This window comes from Bos taurus, chromosome 4, assembly GCF_002263795.3.
Source record: "Bos taurus isolate L1 Dominette 01449 registration number 42190680 breed Hereford chromosome 4, ARS-UCD2.0, whole genome shotgun sequence".
In the NCBI taxonomy this organism is placed as follows: Eukaryota; Metazoa; Chordata; class Mammalia; order Artiodactyla; family Bovidae; genus Bos; species Bos taurus.
This window is the reverse complement of record NC_037331.1, coordinates 76,112,130-76,128,838: the sequence shown is the minus strand read 5'-3', so window position 1 is coordinate 76,128,838 and position 16,709 is coordinate 76,112,130. Positions and strand designations below refer to the sequence as shown.

At 49.2% G+C, this 16,709-nt stretch overlaps 1 protein-coding gene across 1 annotated transcript; it reads right to left on the bottom strand.

Moving 5' to 3' along the window:
• Positions 1-4,005: 4,005 nt before the first annotated feature.
• Positions 4,006-12,460, bottom strand: IGFBP3 (insulin like growth factor binding protein 3). Its single transcript, NM_174556.1, is given in 5 exon segments — positions 4,006-5,416; positions 6,963-7,099; positions 8,150-8,269; positions 8,744-8,970; positions 11,922-12,460. Coding segments are annotated over 4 exon segments (876 nt in total). The 5' UTR covers positions 12,325-12,460; the 3' UTR covers positions 4,006-5,416; positions 6,963-6,973.
• Positions 12,461-16,709: the final 4,249 nt, after the last annotated feature.

The window sequence follows — 16,709 nt, the reverse complement described above, 5'->3', positions numbered from 1 at the left end:
AAGTCCAGCAACGTGTTAGAATAATCATTCACTGTAATCACGTGGGATTTACCTCAGGAAGGCATGGTTGTTTTAATATCCTAAAATCAACTAACGTAATAAACCATACAAATAAAATAAAAAAACCCCCACAGATCATCTCAATAGGCTCAGAAAAAGTATTTGATACTATCCAACATCTTTTCATGATAAAAACACTTGACAAACCAGGAACAGAAGGAAACTTCTTCAAGCGGACAAAAGGCATCTTGGAAAACACCACAGCTGACATCATGGTTAATGGTGAAAGTCTATATGCTTTTCCCCTAAAATCAGAAACAAGACAAGCATGTCTGCTCTCATGACTTTGCTTACATTGTGTGGGAGGTGCTAGTCAGGTCAGTTAGGCAAGAGAAAGAAATATAAGGCATCTAGATACAGGAAGAAGTAGAGCTATATCTGTTTGAAGATGACATGATCTTATACATAAAAAATTCTAAGAAATCCACTAAAAGATTATTAGAACTAATAAATGATACAGAGTCAATATATAAAAATTAATTGCTTGCAACAATCAAAAAATGAAATTAAGAAAATTTCACTCACAATAGTGTCAAAAAGAATGAAATACTTAGTAGTATATTTAACAAGAGAAATACAAAATTTGTATTCTGAAAACTACAAAATAGCTTTGAAAGAAATTAAAGATGAATCACAAGCTGGAACCGAGATTGCCAGGGGAAATATCAACAACCTCAGATATGAAGATGATATCACACTAAGGGCAGAAAGCAAAGAGCAACGAAAGAGCCTCTTGATGAAGGTGAAAGAGGAGAGTGAAAAAGCTGGCTTAAATTTCAACATTTCAAAAAAATAAGATCATGGCATCCAGTTCCATCACCCCATGGCAAATAGATGGAAAAAAACGGAAACAGGGACAGACTTTATTTTCCTGGGCTCCAAATCACTGCGGACGGTGACTGCAGCCATGACATTAAAAGACACTTGCTCTGTGGAAGAAAAGCTATGACAAACTTAGCGTATTAAAAAGCAGAGACATCACTTTGAAAACAAAGGCTTGTCTAGTCAAAGATACGGTTTTTCCAGTAATCATGTATGGGTGTGAGAGTTGGACCATAAAGAAGGCTGAGCGTTGAAGAATTGATGCCTTTGAACTGTGGTGTTGGAGAAGACTGGAGGGTCCCTTGGACTGCAAAGAGATCAAACCAGTCAATACTAAAGGAGATCAATCCTGAATTGGAAGGACTGATGCTGAAGCGAAGCTTCAATACTTAGGCCACCTAATGCGAAGAGCTGACTCATTGGGAAAGACCCTGAAGCTGAGAAAGCATGAAGGCAGGAGGAGAAGGGGACGACAGAGGATGAGATGGTTGGATGTCATCATCAACTCAATGGACATGAGTTTGAGCAAGCTCCGGGAGATGGTGAAGGACAGGTAAGCCTGGCGTGTTGCAGTCCATGAGGTCACAAAGAGTCAGAAATGACTGAGTGATTGAACAAGATACAAAAAGGCCAAAACCCAGCTGCCATTTCTGAGGTTCTGGGAGCAAAAGTGGGGGACTGCGCATGATCCCTGCACACCAAGGGGGTGGCTGGACCACCTAAGCCACCCCTCCAGCCCACCTATCGGCCCCTAACCTTATTCCATTTAAGGGACAGGCTCACCCCACTCTCCTGACCCATCTCAGGAAGGCAGCAAGGACACTTGTTACTTGTTCTCACACCCTGGTGCTGCAGCAGGAGCCCCAGCCTGAATTTCTCATCAGGCCTCTCATCAATTTCTCTTGATTAAGGAGTCCAAGGACCCAAGCTTGTAACAAAGGGAAGGGAAAACAGCATCAATGATGCCTTGGACCTTATTCATCCCCCTGTGTCCCCCTGCACTCACTCCCCACCAGCTGCACGGCCCACTTGCTTTGTCTTGTTTACTGTTTCTCTACAAGAGCAGTGATCCTGGGTTTTGTTCTCTGCATACAGACGGTTCTAGGATAGAAAACGTGGACAACATTACTGGTGGAATGTGGGGCTGGGAGAGGAGGCCAGGCCATTCTCAGTGCTGGGGGTATGGCTGGGCTGGAGTTGTGGGAGTGGGAGCCTGAGATGGCCACAGGGCAGACACCCCACCCCCAACTTTGGGAGCAGATGCCTTCTTGGGCAGTGGGCCACCCCTCCCCCACACCCCAGCAGGATACTCCGGTAAATAAAAGGAATTCATTCATGTTCACTATGGAAGTTGTTGAAATTGTAATGAAATAGAAATAAAATAGGAGAAGGCAATTGGCACCCCACTCCAGTACTCTCGCCTGGAAAATCCCATGGATGGAGGAGCCGGTAGGCTGCAGTCCATGGGGTCGCTAAGAGTCGGACATGATTGAGCGACTTCACTTTCACTTTTCACTTTCATGCATTGGAGAAGGAAATGGCAATCCACTCCAGGGTTCTTGCCTGGAGAATCCCAAGGACGGGGGAGCCTGGTGGGCTGCTGTCTATGGGGTTGCACAGAGTCGGACATGACTGAAGCGACTTAGCAGCAGCAGCAGCAGAAATAAAATAAGGATGTTATCTACATTCAAAGAATAACCAGGTTACCATCTGGGTGTATTTCCATTCAGTTGTGTGTGTGTGTGTGTGTGTGTGTGTGTATACATAATTGCATTCTGCTTTTTCTTTACTTCACCATGAGCATTTTTATGTCTTGTTAACATAAAAAGCATTTTAGTAGTGGCATAATATTCCTTTCTACAGAGGTTATTTCAGTTTAAAATGTCCTTGTGGTCTCTGGGCACATTCCAATTAGGCCTTTCTGCTAAGTTTCTGTACAAGTATGGTTGGTTCAAGTTTCGACCACATGAGAAAATGACTCTGGACAAGTTGCCTCATCAGAGAAGCCCCGTTTCATGACACCCACGTCAGCATCAGTGATTGAGATGTTCCTAGTGTGTTGATTTTCTGGTTGAAACATGGTAAGGTCAACACCTGGCCTTGGCCTCGGTGAGTAGAGAGCCCCCTCACTCATTTCCTTGTGCCCTTGGGGGTGGTGGCTGGGGACCTGCACTCAGGGCTGGTAAAAGCTGAAGCTTAAGGGTGGAAGGTCTACCTAGGTGACTGAGGAAGGGAAGGTATGGGGAAGAACCAGGTGGGTGCAATTCGCATGCTTACTGGACGTGGCAGGAGAGCATTTGGAAGAAAAGGTGACCACAGGTGTGGAAGGAGGTGGAGAATGAGGATAAGAAAGGGCATGTGATTTGGGGGCTTCCAGGAAGACAAGCCCAGAGGGCTTATAGACTCAGCATCCTGAGCAGCTCACAGCTCATAATGGCTCCAAAGGCCCTGCCAGGTTCCTGCCCAGGTCCCCAGGACCACCTCCCACACCCCCGGTTCCCAGAGCACCCACAGAGCTCTCTGCTCAGCACATACAGCTCTGCGATAAAGGGCCCACCTTAGATGTTCTACTAACAGGTCAGGAGATTGCTTGATGTGCACTTCACCCTTTGATGCCCAGAAGTCACGGGCTCAGAACTTTGCCTGAAGAGGCTCTGTGACAAGGGGCAACTGTTCCAAGGCTGCAGAGAGGGGACGGAGATCCTGGAACCCCGCCCAGTGTCTCCTGGGGTTTCTATCCCTTTCTGGCTGCATCCCCTCCCTTCTGCAGACTAGAGAGGGGTTGGCTGAGTGGATCACAGGACAGGATGTGTGGCTGAACGCTCCAGAGTGTTCCCTGCCTTCTGCTCAGCCAGGAAGGCTGCCCGGAGTGGTGACAGACAGGACAACAGGATAAGGCCACGAGGGTCAGGTGGTCACTCAGGTCAGCAATCTGGCCTCCTAGAACCAGCAGCTCACTGCAGACATACCCAGTGCCCCCACGGGTAACCAGCAAAGCCCTGGGGTGGCTCCTTGGGTTCTCTTGCCAGAGACGCAAGCAGGGAAAGCTGGAAAGTTCCAACTACAGCCGGAACCCCACTGCCCTCTGGTTAGTTAGTAACACAAAAACTGGAGGAAGGGGGATTTCTTTATGGTAAAAATTTTATTTACTATTTATAAATACATTGCAAGACAAACTTTTCAAAAATACTTTTTTTTTCTCAAAAACTTAATTAAAAAAATAAAGGAAAGCTAATAGGTAGGCGGAACATCTTTGAGATCCCTTTGTGTTCTCCAGGAGGGCTGTGTGCAGCATGGATCCAACCAGAGGCTGCAGGGGGGTGGCCAGGGACCCCTCCCTGCTCTCCTGCAGACTTGGGAGGGCGCCCCCAGGAGAGTGGCCGAGCCCCGTGCACAAGCCCCCTCCCTCGGTCGTGGCTGTGTTTATATTCTCTAGCAATGCTTACAACTCATCTAGGATTATCTAGTATAGGTGCTATCATATTTGGACGATGACGTATACACTGTGAACAGTCAGGAAGAGGGTACTCTGTGTGTACTTGTGACTTAGAAAGAAAAGGAGGAAGTCCAAGTGCACCAAGCAAGGGCGATTTTCTGTGCTCCCAGCGTCCCTGACCGGCTCCCCAACAAGCCACTCGTCTTCCAGGTTATACAGGATGATTATTTTTTATACTGTGCCAAGGAGGACAAAAGGGGAGAAATGAAAAGAAACCTTTTTTGCCTTCAAGGAGCTTATCTTCAAGAATAAACTTGCTCTTGAATGGCTGAGTGGGAAAACACTGTTTTCCGCAGTCATCTGGAGAGCCAGGCTATTACTTGTGATGCCTCTGGCAAGTCGCCCTGCCCCCCTGCCCTATGGGGCTTCAGCAAAGCCCGTGTCTTCAGAAAGCTGCCTGACAAAGAAGGGTCAGAAATCCCCGCCTTTGTCGGTTTCCAGAGTTCCCTAGAACATTCTTGTCATTTTTTTTTTTTTCCAAACAAGATTCCACTTGATTCTCTCCACTTGTTTCCAAGCAGTGCAGGCCCCTTGAAGATACAAAATATCTCCTTGGTCCAGGGACCCTGGCCCCGGTAGCCCCGGGTGGGTGTGTCGGGATGTGCAGGCATTAAAGGACAGGGCGTTCCTCTTCTTGATGAGGCCTTGTCTCGTCTTACAAGTGCAGACGAAGCGCGTCTACATGAGCCACACGCGTTGCTAAGGCATGAAGTGGAGGGTTGGCTGCGGTGAATGGGTGGGGAGGGTCCCAGGGCAGCATGAGCTTACGGCTGCACCGTGCTTGAGCTTACAAGTATTTTTATAGGAAGCAACGAGAAAAATCAAACTGCGTTTCACTGACTACTGGAAAGTGGAAAGATGCCAGGTTCACCATGTGGAAGAAAACTAGGCATTTCAAACATCTCTTTCTAAACTTTGGTTTAAAAAAAAAAATCAATTCACCACAAAAAGAAATAGAAGTTGAGGCTGTAGCCAGCTGCTGATCATGTCCTTGGCAGTCTTTTGTGCAAAATAAGGCATATTTGAGCTCCACATTAACTAAAACAGAAAGAAAAAGGAATGTGTTGAAATAAATCTCCCCAAAATCAAAAGGTCTCAACGCCCACCCTGGGATAACAGGCATGACACCCACACATTTGGCAGGGCAGGGGCTCACCCTGCACTTTTTAATGAAGCAGAGGACTCCATGAGATGCCCACGATGTCCACTAACATAGTCACCCTAAAATTCAATTATTTTTTTTAACTTGCAAGGAAACAGAACTGATCACTAAAAATGACATTTTCTTCTGTTTACTTAAATTTGTCTTGAGACCATGAAATATATTTTTTTTTCTCCCAATGGCTCTCAGTTATGAAAAGAAAACAAAATGAAATATGATTTTATTCTTTCACACGATGGTTTGAAATTTCATTTTCATATTATTTTTTTTAGCAAATGATTCATTTATTAATGAGCTTGCTCAAAAATCAAGGAAATCACAAGTCAAAACCAGTCACTAGTTTGCAAAGGAAATACCTTTCATAAAGCCTGAAAACAAAAGTTCAACAAAAAGTTCAACCAAAAACATGTTCATTGTTCCCATCATTGCTAAAACCTGGGGCTGGTACCTGTTGCTTGAGGAGTTTTGTTCTACGATAGTGCAGTGTTAAGTATGACTCATGGGCTTTAAGTGATACTAATTTTTGATAAGATCTTTCATTAAAAGCAGTATTTTATACTACAATCAGATACACTTTCATCTTACTGATCTGATTTTTCTGTGGCTCTTAAGAGTGTCACCAAACAAAGTATAATTAGGACAAGGCCAATTTTATGTTTGGTGGTGCTGGTGGTTTGGTCACTAAATCATGTCCAACTCTTGCGACCCCATGGAGTATAGCCCGCCAGGCTCTTCCATCCATGGGATTTCTCAGGCAAGAATACTGGAGTGGGTTGCCATTCCCGTCTCCATTCATATTAGATTTAAGTAAACTTTATATTAAAATGATACAAGTCATTGACTCAGGAGACCTGTAATGTATTTTACCAGAAAAAAAAATGCTACCATCTTTTAGAAACTCATTCTTTCAACAATGAAAACAATTTACATGTGAAATTAAATGAACCATGAGGCTCGTGGGGGAAAAGCTTAACTTTGGAAATCTTACACTGCATGTGTAAGAATGTTTAAGTGTTGTAAGTTCTTTAAAATGAAGCAAAGTGGAAAAAAAAATAAAATAAAATAAAATGAAGCAAAGTGTCTCTTCCCAGGTGGCGCAGTGGTAAAGAATCCACCTGCAATGCAGGAAATGCAAGAGATGTGGGTTCGATCCCTGGGTTAGGAAGATTCCCTGGAGAAGGAAATGGCAACCCATTCCAGTATTCTTGCCTGGAAAATTCCATGGACAGAAGAGCCCAGTGGGAGCATGCATGTGAGGTGTGTCTCAGACAACCTGGCCACAGACCCTCCCTCCTGCTCTTGTCCGGGCAGATTGAGAGCTCTGTCTTGTGTGTAGGCCACCACCCCTGGGATCTACAGGTGTCCCCTCCCACCAGGGCCGGGTCCTGTGCCCCTGTGGATCTGCCAGTCCCCAGCACTTACGTGGCCACAGTCTACTTGCTCTCCATGCTGTAGCAGTGCACGTCCCCTTTCCCCTTCACGTCGAAGCCCGGGAGGGGCTGCCCGTACTTATCCACACACCAGCAGAAACCCCGCTTCCTGCCCTTGGAAGGGCGGCACTGCAGGCAGAGCACAGATTAAATGAGCCCTGAGGAGGCCCTGCCTTGAGGGTCCTATCAATGGGGCAGGTGGTCAGCACCCAGGATGGCTTCCCAGTGTGGTCTCTGCTACCCTCAGAAAGCACAACTGATTAAGGCCTTGTGTGCACAGCGTGTGTCTGGGGCTGTGATGGGTGGATGTGAGTGCCCCCCAAAACGAGGGGACCTGGTGGTTTTGTGTCCCTCAGGGTCTCACAGGGGTGGACACTGGACCCTGTTGGCCCTGCAAAGTCTATCTGCTGAATGGGGGAGGCATGACAATGCCCCATCTTCCCTGTGCTTGTCACATCTGGGTCTTTCAGCGTACGCCCTGAGCTGTGTACGTGGTACCTTCTCAGGGTAAGTCTGCTAAATAAGTGATTAATAGAAATATACAAAGAGGCCAACGAGATCTGTTCAGTGATCACTGAACAGGATGGGGCCCTCTGATTGAGGTCACTACTACCAACACTTTGAACATGGCTGTGCTGTTCTGTGATTAATTCTGTAGGTACTGTGGTAGGAGTTGTCCCACTAAAAAGTCAGTTGAGATGCTGTTAGAACATGATCTGAAATCTACACAGGTGCACTCCCTGTGCCTTCAAATGAACACATCTCCCATGTGTCTGATCCTGTACAGCTGGGCACCATCAGGAAGGCACGGGTGTATAAGGGTCCAACATGGGACCTCAGAAGAAGCTTCCTGCCATAGGACATCACATCAGGCTTCTTGGGAATTCTCTACAATTGCTGATAAAAAATGTCCCTCCATGGTGCAATGCTAACATGTCCTGGTCCCTCCACGGCTAGTACAGGGGTCCCAGGAGGCCTTACACTGTTCTGCGGGTTGGGAAGGAGTCATGGACGGTGAGAAGACACTCATGTGAAGCTCCTCAGGTCTTGGGTGTGGTGGGGGGGGGAGGGGATAGGAGCGGGAGCAGGGGCTGCATCCAGACGACTCAGGTGGAAGCCTGTTCCCTCGTCCATGTCAGTGGAGGAGGGATAGGAGCAAGTTGCTTGGATGGTGCTCACCTGCTTTTTCTTGTAGAAGCCCTTCTTGTCGCAGTTGGGAATGTGGATGCCCCTGGGGCTGAGCATGTTCAGGAACTTGAGGTGGTTCAGCGTGTCTTCCATTTCCCGGCGGCAGGGCCCCTGGGGAGGAGGCACGGGTTACCTGGGAACTCTGTGTCTGATAAAACCCTGTGACGCCCAGGGAACTGACCACGTGCTCCTCGAGTATCTTTTGTCTGATTTAGTTGTCACCGTTCCTGTGCAGATGCCAACCACAGCCCTGTCTCTCTTGTGATTCCCCAGGGCAAGCTACAGGACTGGGACAGGGACACACAGGCCAGGACACTCAGAGGCCAAGTGACAAAAAGAGGCCAGCTTTGTGAGAACACTGCTCTGCCCAGCCGAGGCCTGGAGAGCAGTGCACTGATTCTCCTGGGATCTCTGCCATAGGGGAGGGTCAATATCCCTTCTGTAAGGAAGGGCTTGCAGCTGCTTGGTGCATCAGCAGGACCACTGGAGTAACTGCTGGGCTCTTGAGTAATGGTGACCCTGTGATCTCTGGATACCCAGGCCAGGTGGCCCCACCCCCACATCAGCAAGAAGAAAAGCTCTCACGTATTCTGTCTCACGCTTGGACTCAGAGGAGAAGTTCTGGGTGTCTGTGCTCTGAGACTCGTAGTCAACCTTGTAGCGCTGGCTGTCCTTGGCATGACCTTTCTTGATGACATCCATCTTGGTGTGGATGGGGTGGAATTTGGAGACGGGCACCCGGTGTGTGCTGGGGCCAGCCTGGTTCTCTGTGCTCCCCATGCTGTGGTCTTCTTCCGACTCACTGCCATTTCCTTGGAGGACACAAGGAGGCACAGACTTGACGGTCATTGATATTTAATGACCGTCTTTTCAAAATCTTACCATTTTGATCAAGTCTGATCTATACAGAAACGTGACTCAACAATTCCAAATAAGTTTAGAAAAAACACCGCGGTAAAGTATTATTCCATAATATTAGTGGTGAATGGTACTCCCTTGGCCTCAAGAAGTCATCTTTTAAAAATTAAATGTGGTGTGCTTCTACAACATACGTGCTGCTGAAGAAAATGCTTTTCATGCTCTCAGCTTTTCCGTATCTCTCACCCTCCACCAGGAGGGGCCAGACCTGAGTCAGTGAAGGCTCAGGCCCATTCAGAACTCTGGTAGGGCTACTTTAGAGCAGGCCTCCTGGGGGTGTGGGACTTGTGGACAAGCATATCTTCGCCCCACCTGGACTTGCTGCATCAGAAGCACTTGGGTGATGGCAGCATCTGGGAGTCAGCAAGCCCCAGGGATTCTGATTCCAGCCTGTCCTAAGCGCTACCAGGTAAAGGGCTCAGATGGAGAAACTGAATTCTCTGCAAAGCAGCTTTACCTCAGGCACCTGGACTCAGGAGGCCTGTCTGGTAGTGTTCTATATGGTGTTCACTGTTGCATCTCTTACTCACTGTCCAGGTAGGGTCTGGAACACTCAGGAGAGCTACACAGACCCCGTGCATCCTGGGGCACTGTCCTGGGTAAGTCCTTCCTACCCCCTTTGCACAGGAGCAGAGGGGACAAGGACATCTCCATCTCTCAAGGCTTACAATCCTCTGTGCCAAAGAGCTTCACTCTGGGAAGGAAGCCACTTCCTGCAGATCTCTGACTGTAGATCTAATGCAGACACACTTGCTATGGGCATTGGAATGTCCACAATGCCACTGGAATGTCAAGGACTCTGACTAAATGTACAGCTGATGTGGAGCCAGGATGCTCTGCCCATTTCTTTTCCTGGATGAACCTGGGATGTTAAGGGAGAAGGGCCAGTAGAGAGCCCCTTCCTTTTGCCTGGTTCTGTGTAGCCACGTATCTGTCACAGGATGGCTTCACTCTGACAAGCAGTGTCCTGAGGCCATCCTCCCAGGTGGGGCTCAGTTCACTGTCTGATCCCGTGTCTACTACACCTGAGGTGCCGAGTGTACTGCTGCAGCTGACCTGTTCTCTACCCTCCCGAGAACACATCCATCTCTCGAGATGGCAGCCTGCCCACCCTCCTGGAAGCCCGCCAAGGCTTCTGGCTCCGGGCTCTGAGGAGCAAATGTCTCGCTTTAGCTTGGAGAATGCTTCTGGAGGGTTGAGTAAGGTTGAAAGATACTCTGCTCTGTTGCAGAAACCCTTCTCTCTTCAGGAGGCTCTTTGGACAGGTGTGCTCACCGGGGAGTTTGGAGAAGTCCCCATTCCCTCTGGTTCTGATTTCCTCACCCAGGAAAAGAAACAGTTCCTTGAAGAGAAGTGGCAAAGTTCCCAAAGGGTCTGGTGTCTGGGAAAGCACAAATTCAACCAGCTCAGATCTGATACAGTAAGTTTTTAATTTGGTTTCAATTTCCTTTCATCTTAGTTTTCTCTTTTCAGGGAAGTACTGGGCCAAAGGGGAATGCTAAGAATATGTAAATGAATGTATTTGCATTTCTTTTTCAAGAACTCTTGAGTAATTTCTTTTGGTTTCTTTCTAATGCCTGCTGACAAGCACAAAGAGCAACCCCTTCCATTTAAGCCACAGATAATGGTCTTAAACTTTTGACTTACTTAAATTTACTTCTCCCCCCTCAAGCGAATTTGAGAAGTCACTTAGATCTTTTTGTAATTTTATAATAAACTACATCAACCTATACTATAGAGATCCTATGACAGTAATCATAATGCCTATGAAAGTCTGGCCCCAAATGATAATATCTGTAACAACTTCTAAGATCACCTTTTGAATTTCCAAAAATGCACAGTAGCAGTGAAGTACACACACAGCAAATGACCCAACTGCCCTGAGTGTCAAACACACCCAGGAATTCTAACAGTCTACTATAGCCAGTGTAAGTTTTAGGCAGTTGTAATTTTACCTTTTCCACTAGTCTTGGAGAGGAAATAGCCTCACCTGGGAGAGGAAACCTGCACGGAGGGAAATTAGAAGGGGACTTCCATCCTTCTAGCCACGGATGTTGGGGCGGGTGGAGGCTAGCCTACTGTGCTCTGTACAGCTGGAGGTTGGAGGTGGGGGCTTTTTCTCCTCGCCTTCAGCGATGTGGAAACTTCTTCACTCACAGGACTGAGGCTGGCTAAGCATGCTTCAAAGTTAGAGGAACACCTGCCACCTCCAGAGTCACTTTTTTCTGAACGTCAGGTTGTCCGACTGCAGAAGATATACCCGGTTCCCACCTCCCTGGTTTTGGGACACCCTGGACGGGACACTGCTTTGCAAACTGTGATCTGTGCATATCTTAGTACTGTTAAAGCCAGGTACCATTTTCTACAACGTGCCTGCCCACATTCCCGGTCCAAATGCACCCAGTCCCGTCCTCTGCGCCTCTAGGTCCGCAAGAATCGTCCGCGCGGACACATTCGTTCTTAGCTCGTGGGAAACCCAAATCGGAATTGGGCCACACAGTACACGCCCACATTTCCGCGCGGCGCCTGCATGAATGGCCGGAGAGTCTCCTCCGTCCATGACCTCCCCATTGACCACTAACCTCCAAATCTGCTCCCTCCCTCCCCAGGGAATCTATAATCCGTTTTCGCCTAAAGAGGTTTACAATTTACAAGAACTCGCAACTCAAAGAACGAAGAGAGTAGAAGGCCGGTCGGGAAGGTACCTCCGGCAAGCGCCCTCGAGTCTTGAGGCTTCAGCTTTCCCATGTACAACCCTTGGGGCGGGAAGAGCTACGAAGTGGCACCACCTCTGACCTTAGCCCAGGGCTGCGCTTCGGCAGCGCATCTGGCGCGGGCAGCTCACCTGACGCGGACGGTAGCAGGTAAGGGCGCAGGCGGCCGACGGCGCTGGCGTTGGCGCAGAGCCCGCGGCCGTCCAACAACGCTTGTAGCGGGCGCGGATCGCCAGGCGGCGGCTGGCAGCGGAGGCCGGAGCCACAGCGCTCGGTGTAGACGCCGCAAGGCTGACCCTCGCGCAGCGCGCACGTGAGACAGCAACCGCAGCCCGGCTCGCGCACCAGCTCGGCGCACGGGGGCGAGGGGGGCGGCGGCGCGCACTGGGCAACGGCACGCGCGTCGCACGGCTCGCAGCGCACCACTGGGCCGGCGCCCATCGTGCCCGCCCCAGCTCGTGCCGCCGGCGGTCCGCGGAGCAACGTCAGTGCGGTCAAAGCCGCAGCCCAGAGCGCGGGGCGTGCCCGCAGCATGGCGCCCGCCGCGGGGGCCGGATGCTCGTCCGGCCGGGGGGCGCGGGGACTGGGCGGCAGCGAGCTGAGCGAGGCTGTACGAGCGGGGCCGGCAAGGGCCGACACTCAGCTTGGAATAGCTGCTGCGCTCGCATCTGGGCGGTCCGGGGCGAGCCGGCCGCTATATAGAAGCCGGGCGGCCGAGGACACGCCCCGGAACGGCGCGCCGGCTGCGGGGCGGGGGGCGGGCCGGCGCAGACCCGGCTCCGCCGACCAGCGCCTAGCCCTGTGTTGCAGGGTCGAGTGCGGGGGCGCATAGCCCGCGGCCGCCCCAGCAGGCACCTGTTTCGCTACTGCAAGCCCGGCGCCCCCACCACCGCCGCCCCCCGCCCCCCCCATTCCCGGAAACCTGGCAGCCCCACCAGTCTGCAGTCCCAGGTGCCTCCGGCCACACAGGCGTCTTGGTCGTCCCGGGGTCTCCTGCGCCCCAGGCCACGCCAGCGACCCTGACCTGGGCCACTCCCTTGCAACCGCCCTTCTCTCTCTGTGGCCCAGGCTGAGGTCGCTCCGCGTCGAAATGGTGTCAAGGAAACTGGTGAGCGCAGCTTCTCACCGTGTGTACTTTGCAAAACTTTGAAAAATTTAATTCCTCTGGTCGGGGGGTGGAGGATGCATTTCTGAATGAGGATGCCCGATTCGCATCTAGGTCTCAGGGAGCCAAGGACTTGGGGCTTTACCACAAGCACCTCGCCCCCCACAAATGCGCGTCTGCAGGTGCGCACGTTGTCTTCCCTCTTTCCAGATAGACTTCTCAATGCCATGAGGGTTCGCACTTTACGGGTGTCTGCAAGTCCCTGGTTACTAAAGTGGACCGGCGGCAAATGGGTTTGTCAGAGATTTGACATCACGCTTGTCTTTGTTTTAGGTATTTTCCCTGATGAGGTTTTCAAATAGAGCTTATATTCACAACAAAAGAATATATATATAAAAAAAAACAATAAAACGAGCATTGCTGAAGCGTAATTAATAACTGAACAGTCCTTAAAATTGGTTGATATTCACTTTTTTTTCAGGCTAGTTTTTTTCAAGTTCCCAGCGGTGCGTTTAAATGGAGACTCGGGGAGTCTCGCTCGTCTGTGTAATCTGAACACTTCGCATTATGCAGGGTGGGGGGCGGGGGGTGGTGAGCCGGAGGGCACAATTGCTCCCCGAAGTCTCCGCGAATCCGGTGGGCCAGCTCCGTGCGAGTCTTTTCAAGGGTGTCTGCCCTCCCCTTCCTTAGGTGACCAACAGAGGACGCCAGTGGTCCAGGATTGAATTGGGAATTATCAATACACTTTCAAGGTTCTTAAAAAGAGCCTGTGGATCAGCAGTGGCAACCCGCGATAACACCACGGGAGCGAAGTCTCCTGGACGCTGCGGAAAACGGATACTCCCCGGCTAGGAGGAGGATAGGCATCTAGGAGGAGCCTTTTGCAGTTTGCAGTAGAAACATCAAATGAGGACCTCCTTGCGTTCCCTCTTGTCCATAAAGGACAGGAAACAGGATGGGACATATCCCTTTTCACTAACAGAATTCAGTTGGCCTGATTATGATTGGTGATAGCTGGGGTCAGCCTGGTTATCTTCACCTCATGACAGAAACCTCCCATATTCTTCCTCCACCCTGGCCAGAGCTCTCCTCTTTGAGTGTGTGTGTGTGTGTATGTGTGTGTGTGTGTGTGTATCACCATAGCTAGCCTCCTTTTAGAAATTGGCAAGGCCAATTTACTCATACCAAATAAATAATAATAGTAATAATTGAGAGTCTTCCCTGGTGGCTCATATGTTAAAGAATCTGCCTGCAAAATGCAGGAGACCCAGGTTTGATCCCTGGGTCAGGAAGATCCCCTGGAGAAGGGCTGGCAACCCATGCTTGTATTCTTGCCTGGAGAATTCCATGGACAGAGAAGCCTGGCTGACTAAAGTCCATGGGATCGCACAGAGTTGGACACCTGAGTGACTAACACGCACACACACACACACACGCAATTATTGAGGTTCTACAAAGGAGAGGAGATCAAAGGCAAACAGAGGATTTTGCCTCCCCCAGTCCACAAAGCCACAGCCCCTCGTTTCTGTTACCCACTGTACCCCACCCAGAACTCAGACTAGATTGCCCTCTTTATTGTGAACTGTGCCATAACCATTACTCTTTATTCCCTTTCTCCTGTACTACTTCTGCATCCGTATGTCATCTGCTTTGACAGCCAAGAACAAGAACAGAGTCTTCAATTTCATTGGAAAGTTAAAGGAAACAAAACTTGCTCCTTAATAATTAACCATGGATAACTTGACTGATATTTTAGATGGTTTCTACATCAAAAGAATCTTGGAGTGGCAAGTCCACCTCTGTTTAGTACTGTGTTATACATGGGATGAGCTGGTCTTTGGTCAGTATGACACTTTTTACCAGCATTATCATCTGAGTAGTGGACAAGGGACGCCCAGGGAGAATGTCTAAGTCACCCTGGCCTTGCATTTGGAAAAAAGGTGAGTGTTCTGCGAGGGAGTCCCTAGGGGGCGCCTAAGCGCCAGGATGTCCTCCAACAAACCAAAGACCAAGAAAACTAAAGGTTATATTTTAACTTTCAATAACATTCCACAACCACGTTTTATAGACTGTCATGGCCTTTTTTCTGAAATCTTGCAACAGGAAGTAAGTAAATCTGTGGCAGTGATGTGGGAAAAATTGTATTTCAATTTTAGTCATTTTTATTTGACACAACTGCAGGGAACCACACCCCTCCCCATGGCCCCCCTTCCCCCCCTCCAATGTAATTGTTGCAGGGTAAACTTGGGATCTTGAATGGGATAAAACTTAATTTTATGGCATACTAATTTTGTTCAACTTTAATTAATCTGGAGTTTATGGTTATAACATAAACTATAGCAGTTAGTAGGAAAGATGGCTTTTCCCCCTGGGGAAGGTACTTGGCATACAGTTGCTGAATTGTAGCAGACAACCATTGGCATGAAGGACAGGAGACAGGATGGGACATTTCCTTTTCACTAACAGAGTTCAGCTGGCCTGGTTATGATTGGTGATTGCTGGGGTCAGCCTGATTATCTTCACCTCATGACAGAAGCCGCTCATTTCTTGGAGCCCACTGCTCAGCTCACAGACACCTTGTCTCCATATGACATCTGCCTCCCTTGCTTCTCTTCTGCCCTAGCTGGACATGCCACCCTACCGTCTCTCTCCCTGCCTCTAGCAGCGAGCTCTCTCTTCCACATCCCAGAGGTGTAGCTGTCAGGTTTACCTGCCAGAGTAGGCTTTGAACAGAAACGTTCTAACTCCTAGAGGGGAGTGATGTTACAGACCTGTTTCAGGGATGGGTGCCATTCTGCCTAAAGCTTTGCCATTTCCCACTAGGAGATGTGGGGGTAGGGAAAGGGAACCTAATTTCTCCTCTATCAGATGGTCTGCTAGGTAAGCCTCCTGAATTTGTGGATGCATCCCTGAATTTGGGGATGCACTGGGCTTCCCCAGTGGCTCCGAGGTACAGAATCTGCCTGCAATTCAGGAGACACAGGAGATGTGGGTTTGATCCCTGGGTCGGGAAGATTCCACTGGAGGAGGGCATGGCAACCCACTCCAGTCTTCTTGGCTTTAGAATCCCATGGACAGAGGAGCCTGGCGGGTTCAGTCCATAGGGTGGCAAAGAGTCGGACATGACTGAAGCTATCTGATCACGCATGCATGGAGGACACTACTGCTGGGAAGAACACTAGAAATCACCATAACCTACAAATGACACCATTAAGAGTTTATCTGTCCTCGAACTGAGCACCTCCATGTGCTGGCCACAGGGTCTCACAGGCTGCTGGAAAGACTGATGGGGACCAGACAGTGGTGGGCAGTATGACCTGGGAAATACAGCAGAGTTTACTAAGTCTATTTGTGACTCCGAGGACGAGGGGTACAGACTTTCCTATGGAAGGAGCTTCAAGAAGTGGTGGCATTGGAGTTGAATTTAAAGAGGGGTATGAGCATGCCCATGAAAACTCAGCAGTGGCCACAAGACTGGAAAAGGTCAGTTTTTATTCCAATCCCAAAGAAAGGCAATGCCAAAGAATGCTCAAACTACCACACAATTGCACTCATCTCACAAGCTAGTAAAGTAATGCTCAAAATTCTCCAAGCCAGGCTTCAGCAATATGTGAACCGTGAACTTCCAGTTGTTCAAGCTGGTTTTAGAAAAGGCAGAGGAACCAGAGACCAAATTGTCAACATCTGCTGGATCATGGAAAAAGCAAGAGAGTTCCAGAAAAACATCTATTTCTGCTTTATTGACCATGCCAAAGCCTTTGACTGTGTGGATCACAATAAACTGTGGAAAATTCTGAAAGAGACGGGAATACCA